The 18,900-nt window shown below is 42.4% G+C and overlaps 1 protein-coding gene across 4 annotated transcripts in view; it reads right to left on the bottom strand.

Moving 5' to 3' along the window:
- LOC100194819 (acyl-CoA dehydrogenase family member 11) overlaps window positions 1-18,900 on the bottom strand; it is a 51,475-nt gene that overhangs the window by 25,125 nt on the left and 7,450 nt on the right. For all 4 annotated transcript variants that reach the window (XM_014157644.2, XM_045701833.1, XM_045701834.1 and 1 more), the window contains 4 exon segments: window positions 18,436-18,513; window positions 18,048-18,186; window positions 17,425-17,532; window positions 14,929-15,027 (listed from right to left, as the gene is read on the bottom strand). In XM_014157644.2, the coding sequence (XP_014013119.2) occupies window positions 14,929-15,027; window positions 17,425-17,532; window positions 18,048-18,186; window positions 18,436-18,513 (424 nt within the window).

The raw sequence follows: 18,900 nt of genomic DNA, 5'->3' as shown, positions 1-18,900 counted from the left end.
CAACCTGGACGCTGGCTAGAGATTAGATGATTTTTGGCTTGTCTGCAGTCTCCCAGTGATCACTTCTTACAACAATTCCGAAGGTGCCTGTTCAACCGATATTCACCAGGCCTTATTCACCAGGAAAAACACTTAAAAGTGTGAGATAATGAAATGTTTTTTGGGGGAGTTTTAATTGAAGTGTTTAATTATTAATAAAACATATGTTTAATTATTAATAAAACATATTACAAACAATGTTTTTTATATATTGTAGAGCACGGTCAGTACTATGAAATTAGCTTGTCCCTCAGGTCAGGAGTCATGGTTTAGTGACATATTTTGAGTTCAAAATATATTTTTCTCCCTCTTTAAATGTCATAATACAAAGGAAAGTAATATAGTTATTTAGTGGACTACATAAAAAAACTAAAATATAAAATAAATATTACAAATAATTTACAAGTAATAGCTGTCCCTCAATTTCATGTCACTGGTGTTAAAAATGTATAAAAAAAACACCACTCTGAAAAAAATGCAACATCCTTGTCAAATTCTTCCTGGGTCAAAGGTTTATTGGAGACAGGACTGTTTTGAAAAGCACATGGTGAGTGTGCACTCTCTTCATATGTTAACAATTTGATGATTAACTTGGTAATTTTATGAGAGGACTTAAGATGTGTCACACACACACACACTGGAGAGACTTGGGTCACTCTGTTTTCATGAATATATAATCTGGGTCTATAAGTTTTGAACATCCAAAATATTTTCAGAAAATAAAGCTCAAGCACCAAGGAGATAAGATTGCAATTTATGTAACACACAAATGCTTAGTTTATTTACAAAAAAACACTGCAATTTGACATACCAGGTATCAAGCAGAAATGGACATGAATGTGTAAAATCATTTTGGTGCCCATCAATATTAAACTTACAGTATCATATTTATGTTCATATATATTATGTTAACTAATAGCAAAGAAACGTTTTGGAATTGGCCTAATAAAGAACACATTACATCTGTGTGACATGATACCGTTTGGATTTATCATTTTAGAAGTCAGTGTACTAGCTAGTACACAGTGCAGGTTTTAATCATGACGAGAGGGACCGCCTAAGTGCCAAATTATCCCTGCTTGATTTAAAAACTGCATAAGTCTGTGGTTCAATGTTTCACAAACTCATCCATGTTGAGGGAGCGTGCCCCCCTCGACTCAACACTGAGAATTCCGAGGTGACTTAACCTGTCATCAACCATTGTTGTCCTAAGGTGGGTTTTAATCAGTTTTAAAGCTGAGAAGCTTCTCTCGCAAGAAGCACTGCTGACTGGTGTAACAACAGAAATCTTACAAAGTCGAAATAGCTCATGGAAGACCTCTTTTTAAGGTTCTAGAAACACAACAAAGTCAAGGAGTAGACGATCTGTCCCTTCCACTTTCCTCTCTCCTATCAAGAAGCCTCATGTTTGAGGTCCTCTAAATCTGACTCAAAGGCCTGAGCAAAGGCAAACAGAGGCTCCTCATTCAAGAATGTTGTACTCTTTGGGATGAGAGACTGGACCCCTTGCATTATCTCGTAATTCTTCTTTGAAAAACGCCTCTGCAGCTCAGCTGTGAGACTGTCAAGACCTTGTTCTTCCAATGGCATTGAGGAGTACACCACATCAGTCACTGGCTTTATCAATAAGTGCATCGAGGACGTCATCCCCACAGTGACTGTACGTACATACCCCAACCAGAAGCCATGGATTACAGGCAACATTCGCACTGAGCTAAAGGGTAGAGCTGCCGCTTTCAAGGTGCGGGACTCTAACCCGGAAGCTTACAAGAAATCCTGCTATGCCCTGTGACGAACCATCAAACAGGCAAAGCATCAATACAGGGCTAACATTGAATCATACTACACCGGCTCCGACGCTTGTCTTATGTGGCAGGGCTTGCAAACTATTACAGACTACAAAGGGAAGCACAGCTGCGAGCTGCCCAGTGAAACGAGCCTACCAGACAAGCTAAATCACTTCTATGCTCGATTTGAGGCAAGCAACACTGAGGCATGCATGAGAGCATCAGCTGTTCTGGACGACTGTGGGATCACGCTCGCAGTAGCCAATGTGAGTAAAACCTTTAAACAGGTCAACATACACAAGGCTGCGGGGCCAGACGGATTACCAGGACGTGTGCTCCGGGCATGTGCTGACCAACTGGCAGGTGTCTTCACTGACTTTTTCAACATGTCCCTGATTGAGTCCGTAATACCAACATGTTTCAAGCAGACCACCATAGTCCCTGTGCCCAAGAACACAAAGGCAACCTGCCTAAATGACTTCAGACCCATAGCACTCACGTCCGTAACCATGAAGTGCTTTGAAAGGTTGGTAATGGCTCACATCAACACCATTATCGCAGAAGCCCTAGACCCACTCCAATTAGCAACATATCTGCCACGTTGATCCTCAACACTGGAGCTCCACAAGGGTGCGTGCTCAGTCACCTCCTGTACTCCCTGTTCACCTACGACTGCATGGCCAGGCTCGACTCCAACACCATCATTAAGTTGGCAGACGACACAACAGTGGCAGGCCTGATCACCGACAACGACAAGACAGCCTATAGGGAGGAGGTCAGAGACCTGGCCGGATGGTGCCAGAATAACAACCTATCCCTCAACGTAACCAAGACTAAGGACATGATTGAGGACTACAGGAAAAGGAGGACCGAGCATGCTCCCATTCTCATTGACGGGGCTGTAGTGGAGCAGGTTGAGCGCTTCAAGTTCCTTGGTGTCCACATCAACAACAAACTAGAATGGTCCAAACACACCAAGACAGTCGTGAAGAGGGCACGACAAAGCCTACTCAGGAAACTATAAAGATTTGACATGGGTCCTGAGATGCTCAAAATGTTCTACAGCTGCAATATTGAGAGCATCCTGACTTGCATCACTGCCTGGTACGGCAATTGCTCGGCCTATGACCGCAAGGCACTACAGAGGGTAGTGCGTACGGCCAGTACATCCTGCAGGCTCATCCTGACATGACCCTCCAGCATGACAATGCCACCAGCCATACTGCTCATTCTATGCGTGATTTCCTGCAAGACAGGAACATCAGTGTTCTGCCATGGCCAGCAAAGAGCCAAGATCGCAATCCCATTGAGCACGTCTGGGACTTCTTGGAGGGTGAGGGCTAGGGCCATTCTCCCCAGAAATGTCCGGGAACTTGCAGGTGCCTTGGTGGAAGAGTGGGGTAAGATCTCACAGCAAGAACTGGGAAATCTGGTGCAGTCCATGAAGAAGAGATGCACTGCAGTACTTAATGCAGCTGGTGGCCACACCAGATACTGACTGTTACTTTTGATTTTGACCCCCCCTTTGTTCAGGGACACATTATTCAATTTCTGTTAGTCACATGTCTGTGGAACTTGTTAAGTTTATGTCTCAGTTGTTGAATCTTGTTATGTTCCTACAAATATTTACACATGTTAAGTTTACTGAAAATAAACGCATTCGACAGTGAGAGGACGTTTCTTTTTTTTGCTGAGTTTATATGCAAATTAAAGACTGAAATTACATTCTAGCCTGAATTGTCATATAAAATATAGGTAACACCAGTGACAAAGGCACCACAAGCATTTTTTTATGTAATATTGTAAAAATAAAAAAATATGTTAAGCTGCCATTTATATTGATGTATAACGTTAAGGGGTTAACTATTATCTCACTACAAGTTTTTGTTGTTGTTGAAGAATTACAATTTGTAAAAGTTGGCTGTTCAAAAAGCCAGCATTTTCATAGAATGACCCCATATGCTGCATTACAAGTCACAGAAAGCACTGCCAAAGTGCTGCAAGCCAAACGGCAGTGCATTGCCACACACACACCTCCTCCCAGACCCCCACACACACGAGCCAGACAGTGCGCTGTATCATATCATCACTAATGGCACTGACCGAATCTTCTACCAGCCCGAAAGTTTAAACGTGTTGTAGGCTCAAAACGCATTTAAACTTTAGGTCTGGTAGAAGATTCGGTCAGTGCCATTGTCCATGCTAAGTTGCGGTTCCAACGGGTCATTACTGTAGCCTAAAGAAAATGTAATATTGGTTGTCAAAAAATGATAAGATAAAGTATTCACACGCAGGGTACAGTATACATTACTACTAAAGGACAATAGGACACACAAGCGAGTATAAATGCGTCAACAGTTGAGTGATTTTCTTTATGAAATTACAGCCTGAAGCCAATTGCGCTGCTTCGTGTGTTCCGTTTACAGCGTGCAGTGGAGGGAAAGTGTACAGATTTTTCAATATGGTCAGAACGCTGATTGAGTTTGACACCTCTGCCCTAAACCGTCAAGTGTGGTTAGTGTGTAGGTAAACAAGCAGACGTATCTATACATACATATACTGTATCTATCTATATTGTATCTATCTATACTGAATCTATCTATACAGTATTTATGCATATCTATCTATACGGTATCTATACATATATATACTGTATCTACCTATTCATACTTACACTGTACATTCTTCACTAAGATCAACCTCTCCTTTTTCTTTCTTCATTTTCAGATCAACCTGTCTTTCTTTATCCTTCGTTATTCTACTCTCTCTCACTCTCGTTATCCGCTGTCATTGCTTTCTACTTTGCTACCTACTGTCACGTCTTTACTCTATCCATCTCATGAAAAGGCCTACAAGTACAATACAAGCCAGGATAACAAGCAAAACCAATCCCGCTCTTCAGTGGCATTAAAGTATCCTTTTCTAAGCTGAGCTAAATTGTCATTTCCCAAGAGATTTAACCAAAGAGCTTAACCAATTCCATATCCTCTGATAGTGAGCCATAGGAAAACGACCAACAGCCATTCTAATGTACACCACATAGTCATCATTCATAATATCCCATCATAGGACCCATGTTTCAATGAACACAGAGTCTAGATTGAGCAGATATCAACTAGTCTTACATGGAGTCGAGGAGTCCAGATGGTTTACATCTCTGATAAGGTCTGCTTCTAATGCCGGGCTCACTATGGCCTCCAGATAAGAGGCTCACCATGGGTCTGGGAGTCATTGGAGTAAATTACCACACTCCTGGGAGTGTGTTACAGCTAAAACTACATCACCACACACAAACACACACACACACACACACACACACAAAGGGCTGTAGTCTTCACGGTCACACAGCTCTGAAACGTACCCCAAAGCGACTCATTTTAAAGAGAAGGAAAAAGGAGATCAAGGGCAGAATAGAAGAAGAAGAAGAAAAAAAGTGCAGCAAAAAAAACAAATATACAGTATATGAGTCCAGATTCCTCCGTAAAGAGAGGGTAGATTTACATGAGTCCAGGGTCAAATCAGGTCATTTCTAGTGGCACTCATGATACACAAGAGAGAAGACAAACCACAAAGTTGTAGGCCTATATCTGGACATTATTATGATGCAAATAGAATTTTAAATCATGTTATAAGAAGCGGTGACAAACTCTATAGACTGAATGCACAAAACATTAGGAACACCTTCCTAATTGAGTTGCACCACCTTTTGCCCTTAGAATAACCTCAATTTGTCAGGGCATGGACTGTACAAAGTGTCATTGCGTTCCACAGGGATGCTGGCCCATGTTGACTCCAATCCTTCCCACAGTTGTGTCAAGTTGGTTGGGTGTGCTTTGTGTGGTGGTAGGCCGTCATTGTAAATAAGAATTTGTTCTTAACTGACTTGCCTAGTTAAATAAAGGTTAACTAAATAAATAAAAAAATACTAATTTTAAAGGCACTTAAATCTTTTGTCTTGTCCATTGATCCTCTGAATGTCACACATACACAATCCATGTCTCAATTGTCTCAAGGCTTAGAAATCATTTTTTGACCCGTCTCCTCCTTCATCTACACTGATTGAAGTCGATTTAACAGGTGACGTCAATAAGGGATAAGCTTTTACCTGGTCAGTCTATGTGATGAAAGATCAGGTGTTCCGATCAGGTCATCACCAAACAAGGCGGAGCTGAGGAGGACGTAAAGGCCAGAATACAAAAAACAAGAGTAGCCTCCCTTAGAAACATCCGGGGCTCCAAGAAAAGAAAAATACACCCAGAAATATACATTTTCAACACTGATGTTAACTCAGTGCTGCTGTGTGGCTCAGAAACATGGAGGACAACAAAAAACACAATAACAACAACTCAGACCTTCATAAACAAGTGTCTGTGATGCATCCTTAACATCAGGTGGAAACGCCGGCAAGGAAGAGGCAGGATGTCACGTATACTCCCTCTCCGGCCTCTAGGTCTTCAGGCTGCTGATTAGCCCGCACACCTGTCACCATCGTCAAGCGCACCAGCGCCTCATGACACTCACCTGGACTCCATCACCTCCTTGATTATCTTTCTTTCCTCAGGTGTTATTGACTCTTTTTCATGTCGGTGTGTTGTTTGTGTTTCGTGTTTATTGTTTTGTTTATTTATAAAAAAAATGCTCACTCACTGTACTTGCTTCCCGACTCTCAGTGCATTCATTACACAGGAGAGCGGGCTTCCTGGTGAGACTAAAGCGAAGGGAAAACCGGCCACTACTTCCCTCCATTCTATTGGCCAATAGGAAAGTCACTTGACTCGGATCCTGGATTTGCTATCAATAGGGCTCTCGTAAGTTCAAAATTCTCTGTTTTTCTGAAACATGGCTTTCAGACAAGATACTCAACATGGCTATCCAACTCGATTGATTCTCCATTCACCGAGCGGACAGGACATTGGATTCAGGGAAATCCAGAGGGGGAGGGGTATATATATATATCTATCTATCTTCATCAACACCAAATGGTGTGCAGACGCTAGCACAGTGGAAGTCTCAACCTATTGTTCACCTGTCTTGGAATATCTGATGATCAAATGCTGACCTTTCTACCACCCAAGAAAGTTTTAATCTATTCTGACTGCTGTATATATTCTGCCTCAGGACAACAACAACAAGATGGCACTTGACAAACTGTACAAGGCTATAAAAAAGCAGGAAAACATGGACCCAGAGGCTGCTTTTCTTGTTGCCGGCGATTTTAACTCCGCGCCACTAAGACACGTAATGCCCAACTTCTATCAGCACGTCTCTTTCGCCACTAGGGGTGATAAAGACCACTGTTACTCAATCCACAAGCAAGCATACAAAGCCCTCCCTCGCCCCCCCTTTCGGCAAATCGGATCATGACTCTATACTCCTGCTTCCTATTCAGAAACAAAATCTCAAAACAGGAAGTACCAGTGGCACGTTCCGTTAAAAGAAATGTCTACCGAGGCGGACGGTTTGCCGCAGGACTGCTTTGCCAGCGCTGACTGGAATATGTTCCGGGACTCCGCCGATAGCGTCGACGAGCTAACCACCTCCATCACCGGCTTCATCAGGAAATGCATCGCTCACAGAGCTACCGGCTCACAGGGCTACGGCTGAGGACACGAACAAGTCCCGCTATGACAGCAGAGCCATCAAAAGGACAATAGTGGAACAAGGTAGAATCCTATTATACCGGTGCTAACACTTGACCCATGTAGCAGGGCCAACAGTACATCGCAGACTACAAAGGAAGCCATGATCTTCCCAACAAACTCAAATGCCTTTTATGCACACTTCGGGAAAAAAACGGAGGTTTTTAAACGGGTCAACACTCGTAAGGCCACAGGGTCAGATGGTATTCCTGGGTTTGTCTTCATAGCATGTAATAGTGATCTTGAAAATGATCTACCCATTTCCAGGCTCCCTTGCCTTGCCAAAATACTAGAATCATTGGTCAACAAACAGCTGTTATTTTCGATCTGTAAATGTTATTCGTAATGTTAATCTATCTGGATTCAGACCTAAACATAGCACCACTATGGCTACCATGCTTGTTGTAAATTAAATTACAAATACCTTAGATCAGTGGTTCCCAAACTTTTTATAGTCCCGTACCCCTTCAAACATTCAACCTCCAGCTGCCTACCCCTTCTAGCACCAGGGTCAGCGGACTCTGTTGTTTTTCACCATCATTGTAAGCCTGCCACACACACACACTGTATGATACATTTATTAAACATAAGAATGAGTGTGAGTTTGTCACAACCCGGCTCGTGGGAAGTGACAAAGAGCTCTTATAGGACCAGGGCACAAATAATAATAATCAATAATTTAGCTCTTTATTTAACCATCTTACATATAAAACTTTATTTGTTCATCAAAAATTGTGAATAACTCACCACAGGTTAACGAGAAGGGTGTGCTTGAAAGGATGCACATACCTCTGCAATGTTGGGTTGTATTGGAGAGAGTCTCAGTCTTAAATAATTTTCCACACACAGTCTGCCTGTATTTAGATTTCATGCTGGTGAGGGCTGAGAATCCACTCTCACATAGGTACGTGGTTGCAAAGGGCATCAGTGTCTTAACAGCGTGATTTGCCAAGGCAGGATACTCTGAGCGCAGCCCAATCCAGAAATCTGGCAGTGGCTTCTGATTAAATTAAATTTATCACAGTTTACATTGTCCGTAAGCTTGTTCATTTGCACACAAAAAAAATCATACAATGATGGAAAGACCTGTGTGTTTTCCTTGTTAATGCAGACAGAGAAGAGCTCCAACTTCTTAATCATAACCTCAATTTTGTCCCGCACATTGAATATAGTTGCGGAGAGAGTCCATGTAATCCTAGATTCAGATCATTCAGGCGAGAAAAAACATCACCCAAATAGGCCAGTCGTGTGAGAAACCCGTCGTCATGCAAGCGGGCAAACAATTGAAAAATATGGTCAGTAAAGAAAACTTTAAGCTTGTCTCTCAATTTAAAAAAACGTGTCAATACTTTGCCCCTTGATAACCAGCGCACTTCTGTATGTTGTAAAAGCGTTACATGGTCGCTGCCCATATCATTGCATAGTGCAGAAAATACACGCGAGTTCAGGGCCTTGCTTTAACAAAGTTAACCATTTTCACTGTAGTGTCCAAAACGTCTTTCAAGCTGTCAGGCATTCCCTTGGCAGCAAGAGCCTCTCGGTGGATGCTGCAGTGTACCCAAGTGGCGTCGGGAGCAACTGCTTGCACGCGTGTTACCACTCCACTATGTCTCCCTGTCATGGCTTTTGCGCCATCAGTACAGATACCAACATGAGCAGCAGCTACATTTGGCTACATACGGACCGATAATGGAGTTCCCACGAGAGAGTAACAGTTAATGTGATTGGATGTTAATTATTTGACTAGGCTAACTGTATTTTACATTGTGTTGTTATTTCGCTCAACACTAGATGGCAAAATTTTATTTTGGCAGTGAAACGAGGCTACTCAGCTGAGAAAAAAACCTCACCCCAATGTATAACCCCATTGGAAAATAGAAATGGACTGTTTGAAAATGTGAAGATTTTTTTTTCTTAAAAAAACTAAAATACAGATATTTTGTAAAAAAAAAAATGTGAATCACATTTTTATTTGGCGTACCCCCGACGGCATTGCGCGTACCCCAGTTTTGGAATACCTGCCTTAGATGATAGAAAGAATTGTGCTGCCATGCTTGTAGACTGATGCTCGATGATGGTTTCATAATTATCTCAATGTCGGAACTCACGCCATCAAGGTAGATGGTTTCAAATCTGAGTTCCTTGAATTACATAAAGTGGTGCCCCAAGATATGATACTCAGCCCACTACTGTTTACAATTGATATAAATAACAATGGTAATGTTATTGGATCTAAAGTTAGTGTTAAATGCAAACAAAACAAAACGCATGCTTTTTTTCTAGGTCCCATTATCCAGATTTAAATGAAATTTGTAATGACTAGTTAGAACAGTACACAAATGGAGCGAGTTCCTTCCTACAAATATCTTGGTATCTGGCTTGATGAACAAACTGTCTTTTAAAAAACATGTCACTGAGCTGGTGAAGAAGTTGAAGTTCAAGGTTGGTTTCTTTTACGGAACCAAAGCATGTCTGACTTTTGTTAATAGGAAGGAAATTGTCCAGACCACTTATGTTTATTATAGATTATGGGGATATTATCTATGTGCATGCTGCATCGTCTACACTTAAACCACTAGATGCTGTTTTCCATTGTGTCCTTAGGTTTATTACTGGTGACGGTTATAGAATTCACCATTGTGTTTGGTATCAAAAAGTGGGTTGGGCCTCTTTGTACATAAGGAGAGAGCAGCACTTTCTTGTGTTCGTCTACAAAGCACTCATGCAGAAACTTCCTTTGTATCTATCATCATTAATTAAATTTAGACTTACAAATGACCAAAGCGGTCTCAGGCTTGGAGAACACTGGAGGCCCCTTCAGTCTCCACAGTTGAGTGAAGTTGATTTGAGTTTTTTTTGGTGCCCTTCATGGTGAACAACTTCCAGAGCTCTCTGAAATGAGATGTTCTGGTCCCCCTTGGTCAGTTCAGACTAATGATCCGAGACCTCTATGTTGATAAATATGTCAGTTTTTCTTAATATGTTTTGTAATATGTATATTGTATGCATTTGATGCATTTATGCAGGGCTCATATGTTAAAGAGACCCTTGTCTCAGTATAACTTCAAAATGAAGGTCATTTAAAAAAAAATAATGTGCAGACCAGCTGGCAGGCATCTTCACAGACACTTTCAACCTCTCATTGTCCCAGTCTGTAATCCCCACATGTTTCAAGCTGACTACCATCATTCCTGTTCCCAAAAACTCTAAGGCATCCTACCACAATGACTACCGCTTTGTAGCACTCACATCTGTAATTATGAAGTGCTTTGAAAGGCTGGTCATGGCACACATGAACTCCATCCTCCCAGACACCCTGGACCCACTCCAATTTGCATTCGGCCCCAACAGATCCACAGATGACACATTCTCAATTGCACTCCACACTGCCCTCTCCCACCTAGAAAAGAGGAATGCCTAATGTGAGGATGTTGTTCATTGACTACAGCTCGGTGTTCAACACCATAGTCCCCTCCAAGCTGGTCACCAAGCTTGGGACCCTGTGACTGAACACCTCCCTCTGCAACTGGATCCTGGACTTCCCAACCCCGGGTGGTAAGAGTAGGCAACAACACCTCCGCCACGCTGACCCTCAACATGGGGGCCCCCCCAGGGTGTGTGCTTAGCCCCCTCCTGTGCTCCCTGTTCACCCACGACTTTGTGGCCACGCATGACTCCAACTCCATCATCAAGTTTGCTGACGACATGCCGGTGGTAGTCCTGATCACCAACGGCGATGAGACAGCCTACAAGGAAGAGGTCAGAGACCTGGCAGTAAGACCAATGAGCGGATTATGGACTACTGGAAACAGGGGCGGGTGCACAACCCCATCCACATCGACTGGGTCAAGAGCTTAAAGTTCATCAGTGTCCACATCACTGAGGACTTAATAAGGTCTTCTCAACACCAGCTCAGTTGTGAAAAAGGCATGGCAGTGCCTCTTCTCCCTCAGGAGGCTGAAACAATTTGTCATGGCCCCTCAACTTTTACAGCTGCACCATGGAGAGCATCCTGACTGATTTTATCACGTGCCAACTGTCACTTCTACACATGATACGACTCACAAGTATCAGGCGTCACTTCTACACATGATACGACTCACAAGTATCAGGCGTCACTTCTACACATGATACGACTCACAAGTATCAGACGTCACTCCACACTTGGTTTAGTTGGTGAAATTCATTTGCTCCGCTGTCATTACTGTATAACACCAAGAAATAAACAGCTGTCATTTTTTGTAGAATATCTACCAAATAAATGCAAGGCCATCTCTAAGCTACATGTTGTGTAAAGTATACCCATTTATATTATAGTAGAGAAATTACCGTCTTGGTTAGTGATTGGCATCTCTCTATATCATTAATGACTAATTGCATAATATTCCTCCTTCGATTGAACCTTAATGCTGGAAAACCAGGAAAACACCAGTTTCCAGGATAATGACGTCTCGGTTATTCATTCAGACCACTACTCTGTTTGTTCTTGTGTTTAGAAACCACCTACATGCACAGCCAATTAGACGTTGTCAAACTTGCATAACTTGCATAAGTGTTGATGAAACTCAACACAAGAGTGATACTTTCATTGCCCATGCACCCTATTCCCTATATAGGGCACTACTTTTGTGCACTATACAGGGAATAGGGTGCTATTTGGTACGCAGAGAGCACTTCACAGCCTGATACACAACACTGACTAAATAGATAGAAAACGTCACTGGCATTAGAGACAATCGTCTCCGCAAAAAGTGAACCATGAATGAGGTTTAGAGGGAAAACAATGCAGGCACAGAATGTATCCATATCCAAAATATGTTATCCAATGCCAGAGAACATTGTGTGCTCAATACAGTGTCAACACCGACATACCTAATGTTATCAGATGAGTCACAGGTATATGAGCAACATAATAATATAAGACTTTTATCCAAAGCGACGTACAGTAGGGCGCGCATACATTTTCATATGGGTGGTCCAAACGGGAATTGAACCCACGATCCAGTTATTGCTCTACTAACGGAGCCAGACAGGACCATAAATTCTCAACTTCTCTCAGATTGAATTATTACAAGACGGTCTTGAAAGGGTTAAGGATACTGAAAACAACAGGCCAGTGTTCCATGCCATGCAGAGAATGTTTAAATGAGGAGGGCCTCAAACCACAGTTTGTGAGTGGGGGAACATCTGGAATATGTCCTACAGTGGACAGTGATTGAGGGGGTCAGTTAGCAACATCTACAGGCATACAGTGACGTCAGAAAGTATTCAGACCTCGACATTTTCCACATTTTGTTACATTACAGCCTTATTCTAAAATACATTAAAAAAAATGTTTCCCCTCATCAATCTACACACAATACCCCATAATGACAAAGCAGGATTTTAGATTTTTTTTGTAAAGAATTACATTTAAAAAAAAAACGGAAATATCATATTTACATAAGTATTCAGACTCTTCACTCAGTACTTTGTTGAAGCACCTTTGGCAGTGATTACAGCCTTCAGTCTTCTTGGGTATGAAGCTACAAGCTTGGCACACCTGTACTTGGGGAGTTTTTCCCATTCTTCATTGCAGATCCTCTCAAGCTCTGTCAGGTTGGATGGGGAGCGTTGCAGCACAGCTATTTTCACATCTCTCCAGAGATGTTCGATCGGGTTCAAGTCCGGGCTCTGGCTGGGCCACTCAAGGACATTCAGAGAATTCCTGAGCACTCTTGAGCAGGTTTTCAATCAAGGATCTCTGTACTTTGCTCCGTTCATCTTTGCCTCAATCCTGACTAGTCTCCCAACAGCATGATGCTACCACCACCATGCTTCACCGTAGGGATGGTGCCAGGTTTCCTCCGACATGACGCTTGGCATTCAGGCCAAAGAGTTCAGTCTTGGTTTCATCAGAGCAGAGAATCTTGTTTCTCATGGTCTGAGAGTCTTTAGGTGCCTTTGGCAAACTCCAAGTGGGCTGTCATGTGCCTTTTACTGAGGAGTGGCTTCCTTCTGGCCACTCTACCATAAAAACCTGATTGGTGATGTGCTGCCGAGATTGTCCTTCTGGAAGGTTCTCCCATCTCTACAGAGGAACTCTGGAGCTCTGTCAGAGTGACCATCAGGTTCTTGGTCACCTCCCTGACCAAGGCCCTTCTCCTCCAGTTGCTCAGTTCTGTGTTCTTGGGGACCTTCAATGCTCCAGACATTTGTTGGTACCCTTCCCCAGATCTGTGCTTCGATAGATTCCTGTCTTGGAACTCTATGGTCAATTCCTTTGACCTCATGGCTTGGTTTTTGCTCTGACATGCACTGTCAACTGTGGGACCTTATATAGAAAGGTGTGTGCCTTTCCAAATCATGTTCAATCAATTGAATTTACCACAGGTGGACTCCAATCAAGTTGTAGAAACATCTCAAGGATGGTCAATGGAAACAGGATACACCTCAGCTCAATTTTGAGTCTCATAGCAAAGGGTCTGAATACTTATGTAAATAAGGGATTTCCGTTTTTAAATTTTAATACACTTGCAAACATTTCTAAAAACCTATTTTCGCTCTGTCATTATGGGGTATTGTGTAGATTGCTGAGGAAAAACATTTAATTAAATCAACTTTTAAATAAGGCTGTAACATATCAAAATGTGGAAAAGTCAAGGTGTCTGAAAACTATCCGAAGGCACTTAACAAGGCACACCTGTTAATTGAAATGCATTCCAGGTGACTACCTCATAAAGCTGGTTGAGAGAATGCCAAGAGTGTGCAAAGCTGTCATCAATACAAAGGGTGGCTACTTTGAAGAATCTCAAATATAAAATATATTTTGATTTGTTTAACACGTTTTTGGATACTACATGATTCCATATGTGTTATTTCATAGTTTTGACGTCTTCAATATCCTTCTACACTGTAGAAAATAGTAAAGATAAAGAAAAACCCTTGAATGAGTAGGTTATTCCGAACTTTTGACTGGTACAATTTTTTGTTTGTATCATTGTTGGACATAAAAAAGACTGCAAAAGCACCAGGAAATTAGCTCCAATTGATTTTAACTTTGGAAATCTGTTCTCAAGTATTCCCACGCATAATAAAGAGACGTGTGATAGCATACAAATGTAAGAAAGGTTTGAAATGATGTTTTAGTCAAATATTATATCGGTTTGGGCTTCTTGCGTTCAATTTGCAGTCTACTAATTATGTTCCGGACCCCCGACCATCCGCTCAAGAGAAAAATCGTCCCCGGCTGAATCTAGTTGATGATCCCTGGCTTATAGGGTGGAGATACTGTTTGGCCGGTGAGTAACTGCTATCTGCACCTTTGTCAAAGATCCCACAAATAAACCTTTTTCATTCACTATATAAAAACTGAGTTAATATCAGAAATAAACAAACAGTCACTCAATCCTTAAAAATGGCCTTGGAATTATAAATCAAAACGGAATTTAAAAGCTAGTGAAACAACAAGTAGGTTTACGCACCACTGCTCCACCACTTCCTCCCGTGGATGACGTAATGGTCTTGGTCCCTCTGAAGGGTACACTCCATGTTGGTGGCGTCACTGGAGGCCACATCGGGCTCTGTTGACAGGGTAAAACAGCAGAGGTAAAATTGTGTGGGAGTTATTGGTACAGTACATGTTTTTCTACTATGTCAACTTTGGGGCTGTAGCTGCACCACAAACGGGAAAAGCATGGCAATGTGCGGGTTAACCCTTTTCTTAAAGTCCTGTGGACAGGAAACGCACCCACCCAGAGATCACTGGGTTGTGTTTAACACAGCAGGACACACTACCTCTCTGCGTACACGTGTGTGTGAACCGCTCTATAATTAGTCCAAACACTGATCCACTCTAGAGTGAAGGTTTCTCTATGCACAGTAAATTCCCAGGAATGTATACACAGAGTGTACACGGGAGTGGGAGGCTCATCCGAAATCAACCAAACCGATGACGCACACAAACACCTCGGAAACAACATCTGTGTTTGCAGGAACACAAGGGAGCCTAACGCCCACTATCGTCCCCTTCTGACATCATTACATTATTATTGCTGTGTCCCAAATGTCACTCTATTCCCCACTTAGTGCACTATTTTTGACCAGAGCTCTAACATAGCCCTAGGGACCCTGGTCAAAGGTAATGCACAATATAGGAAATAGGGTGCCATTTGCGATGCATACAATTTCTCTGTAATGGGTAACAAACAGAGGGGAATGGCTCATTCTCAGCATTCTGACTCATGGTCTGGTCCCACAGGCCTCGCTCAGAGTGTTCAGTGTCTTTATGGAGATGGCTCTACTCAGAGCCTGTACCCGCTGGGATGAATATACAACCTCCTCTCCCCTCAGGTGGGGTCGTCTGAGTGGAGGCAGCACCCCCACAAGCATGCTAACAGGGATATTACAATCGTAGAAGGGATAGGCTTCTACCAAGAACCGTTTCGATCAGAATAACCCTTTATGGAAGACAAGGGTTCTTTGTAAGGCAAAGGGTTCTACCTAGAACCTTTTACATCCTAAGAACCATTTTTGTAAGAAAGGGTTCTTTGATGATTCTTTGGAAGGCAAGAAGGGTTCTACATAGAGCCATAAATAATATTTCCCAGCATGCTTTATTGCAGTGAGATTTTATGCTACAGAAAGATAAATAACATACAGTTTTCTAAACTAATCCAATCTGTTGGATTTATTGCACCCATTACTGAGATGGTTGTTCCAGTTTAGATGATTGAGGTAGTCTCAGTATTCAATCTTCCCTACCGTGGCAGTCATTCTGAAAGCAGATTGCGGGTGATTAACAATTTCACTTATTGGATAACCTAACTCTGGCTGGATTCCAATAGAAACTACACATGCTTTGCCAGCCAGCATAATGCCAATTGCAGGCCTGATGTGGCCTGTGAACCAGGATATTCCTAACACGGAACCCAAACCGGCTGCGCACGTGCGCCATCGTGCATAAATGTATTTTGTCCCCCCACACCAAACGCGATCACGACACGCAGGTTAAAATATCAAAACAAACTCTGAACCAATTATATTAATTTGGGGACAGGTCGAAAAGCATTAAATATTTATGGCAATTTAGCTAGCTAGCTTGCACTTGCTAGCTAATTTGTCCTATTTACCTGAAATGCACAAGGTCCTCTACTCCACCAATTAATCCACACATAAAACGGGCTGTAGTCAGCCTGTAACACCACTGTGTTGAGGTATAACTAGGCCCTCAAAGAAAGGTCTTATGATATGTAATGTACTATCATAAATAATACAATGTTAAAGCCTAATAAGGCTGGTGGAACTGCTCATAATAGAGGGTTCTAGGAAGAACCATCCAAAGATAAAAGGGTTCTCGGTAGAACCCTTCATAAGCGGTTCTAGGAAGAACATTTAGATGATAAAATGGCTCTTGGTAGAACCATTTATAGAGGGTTTTAGGCAGAACCCTTCATAAAGGGTTCTATGTAGAACCATATACAGGGAGTTCGTTGAAGAACTCTACATAGAGGGTTCTACCCAACACCAAAAAGGGTTCCCCTGTGGGGACAAACTGAAGAACCCTGTACGGTTCTGCTTAGCACCTTTTTTTCTAATTGTACTTTCCAAAGGGTTATGTGTGGTGAACGTACTGGCACGAAATGGCTGCCATTTAAGCATGTCACTGGTCTGTTTTTGAGTAAGTGAGCTTTCCTAGCCTCCTGTCGAAATTATAAATCAAAACTTAATAAAAAAGAAGATAAATGAATTCACTCTAACAAGTAGATTTACGCAGGTGGATGCTACTAGAGTGCATATTTGTGGTAAAAGGGCTGAGACCTTTTAACTTTATTAATGCAATCCATTAAGTCATATCGTCTTGTGCTACTTGAACTGACACAACTAGGATGAAGTGGAGCAGTATATAGAGATACATGAATACATAGCAGGGATATAGTGTAGCCATATATTAAAGCATGGCTCTGGACCTGAGGGCGTACCGGTCATACAGAAGCAGGAGCGGATCTGTCCGCTGAGCAGGGGCTGGAGCCACTTTCTCTTCTGCTCCTCAGTACCAAACATGTGGAGGACCTCCATGTTCCCCGTGTCTGTAGGGGCAAACACAACCATAGATCTAGGAATTATCCAATGACACCATCACATCACAAAGACGATGCAACCTAATTATAATAATTTGTACACTGCAACTTGACCACAACTAAACCCCAAAATAAATTGTTTATTGAAAGAACACTCATTTCATACCTTGATTACATTGAGACTCGATCACATACTGCATGCCTCTTTTTTTTTATTCGTAGGAATACTTGGGAACAGATTTCCTAACTTAAACACATTTTTTCTCTCAATTCCTGGTGATTTTACAGTCCGATAATGTTATAACTCATCATAACTTAATTTATGACATAATAACTACGGAAATATGAAGCGTGAATACAAGTATGTTCCACATCATTAGATTAGATACATTTATTAATCATGAATGGTTCCGAACATGAAAATCATCTACCTGGTTGTGCATCAGCAAAAAACGTTGTCCTAAACTTAGCACACTATCAGACAGTAACTTCAACAAGCTTAATCAGTGGTGACCATGCCTTACCAGGGGCCTGGCAGTTGAAGATGTCGGGGGCGTAGAGGCATCGTCCCGTTTCCTCTGCGATGTGGGCGTAGTCTAGCTGACTGAGACCGCTTACTGCTGGCAGGAAGAGGTTCCACAGCCCCGCCTCTCTGGCCTTCACCTAGGGGGGGGGACATCTTAAATGACCTCTGAACTCAAACACCGCTCTAGGGTGAAGTTTCCCGTTGGTACAGATCTAGGATCAGCTTCCCCTCCCCCAATCCTAACCTTAAGCATTAATGGGGAAAATGCTAAACTGACCAAAGATCAATGTCTAGGGGCAACTTCACCTTACTCCTCAAACACTCTACAAGAGCTGACTATCAAAAAACAGCAACATCACCCCCCCCCCCACCATGTCCTTCCTTACCTTCAAATCCTCTATCACCTGGGGGGTGTGCCATCTCTGGGGCGAGTGGGCGTGTTTAGAGTAGTACTCTGCGACTTCCTGGGGTAAAAACAGTCAGTCATCCACTGGTGAATATACAAAGCGTGGACTAATTCAGGAGGTTGCAACTTTACAATACAGTACATTCAGACAGAAATGTGTAATGCCTACAGAAGAGACAGACTCAATGAGGATATGGAATCCTTAGCTCTTCTACAAGAGCGTGTCTTGTATCCGTTGTTGTTTCCATTTAATACGTCCCAGATGCTCTTTATGAGATATGTGACAGAATGAACAATTTGTCTGTTTGTTGACAGATGTAAGTGAGTGCACTTAGCTTGCTCCCTCCAGCACTCTCTGTACCGCATTACCCTGACCGCCACTCTGACTCATACAGTGCCCTGTAATGAGGAGTTCCTCCTACTGTCTTCTCTGCTCTTGACCCCT

The sequence above is a fragment of the Salmo salar genome, chromosome ssa19 (assembly GCF_905237065.1).
Source record: "Salmo salar chromosome ssa19, Ssal_v3.1, whole genome shotgun sequence".
In the NCBI taxonomy this organism is placed as follows: Eukaryota; Metazoa; Chordata; class Actinopteri; order Salmoniformes; family Salmonidae; genus Salmo; species Salmo salar.
This window is presented reverse-complemented; position numbering and strand designations above follow the sequence as displayed.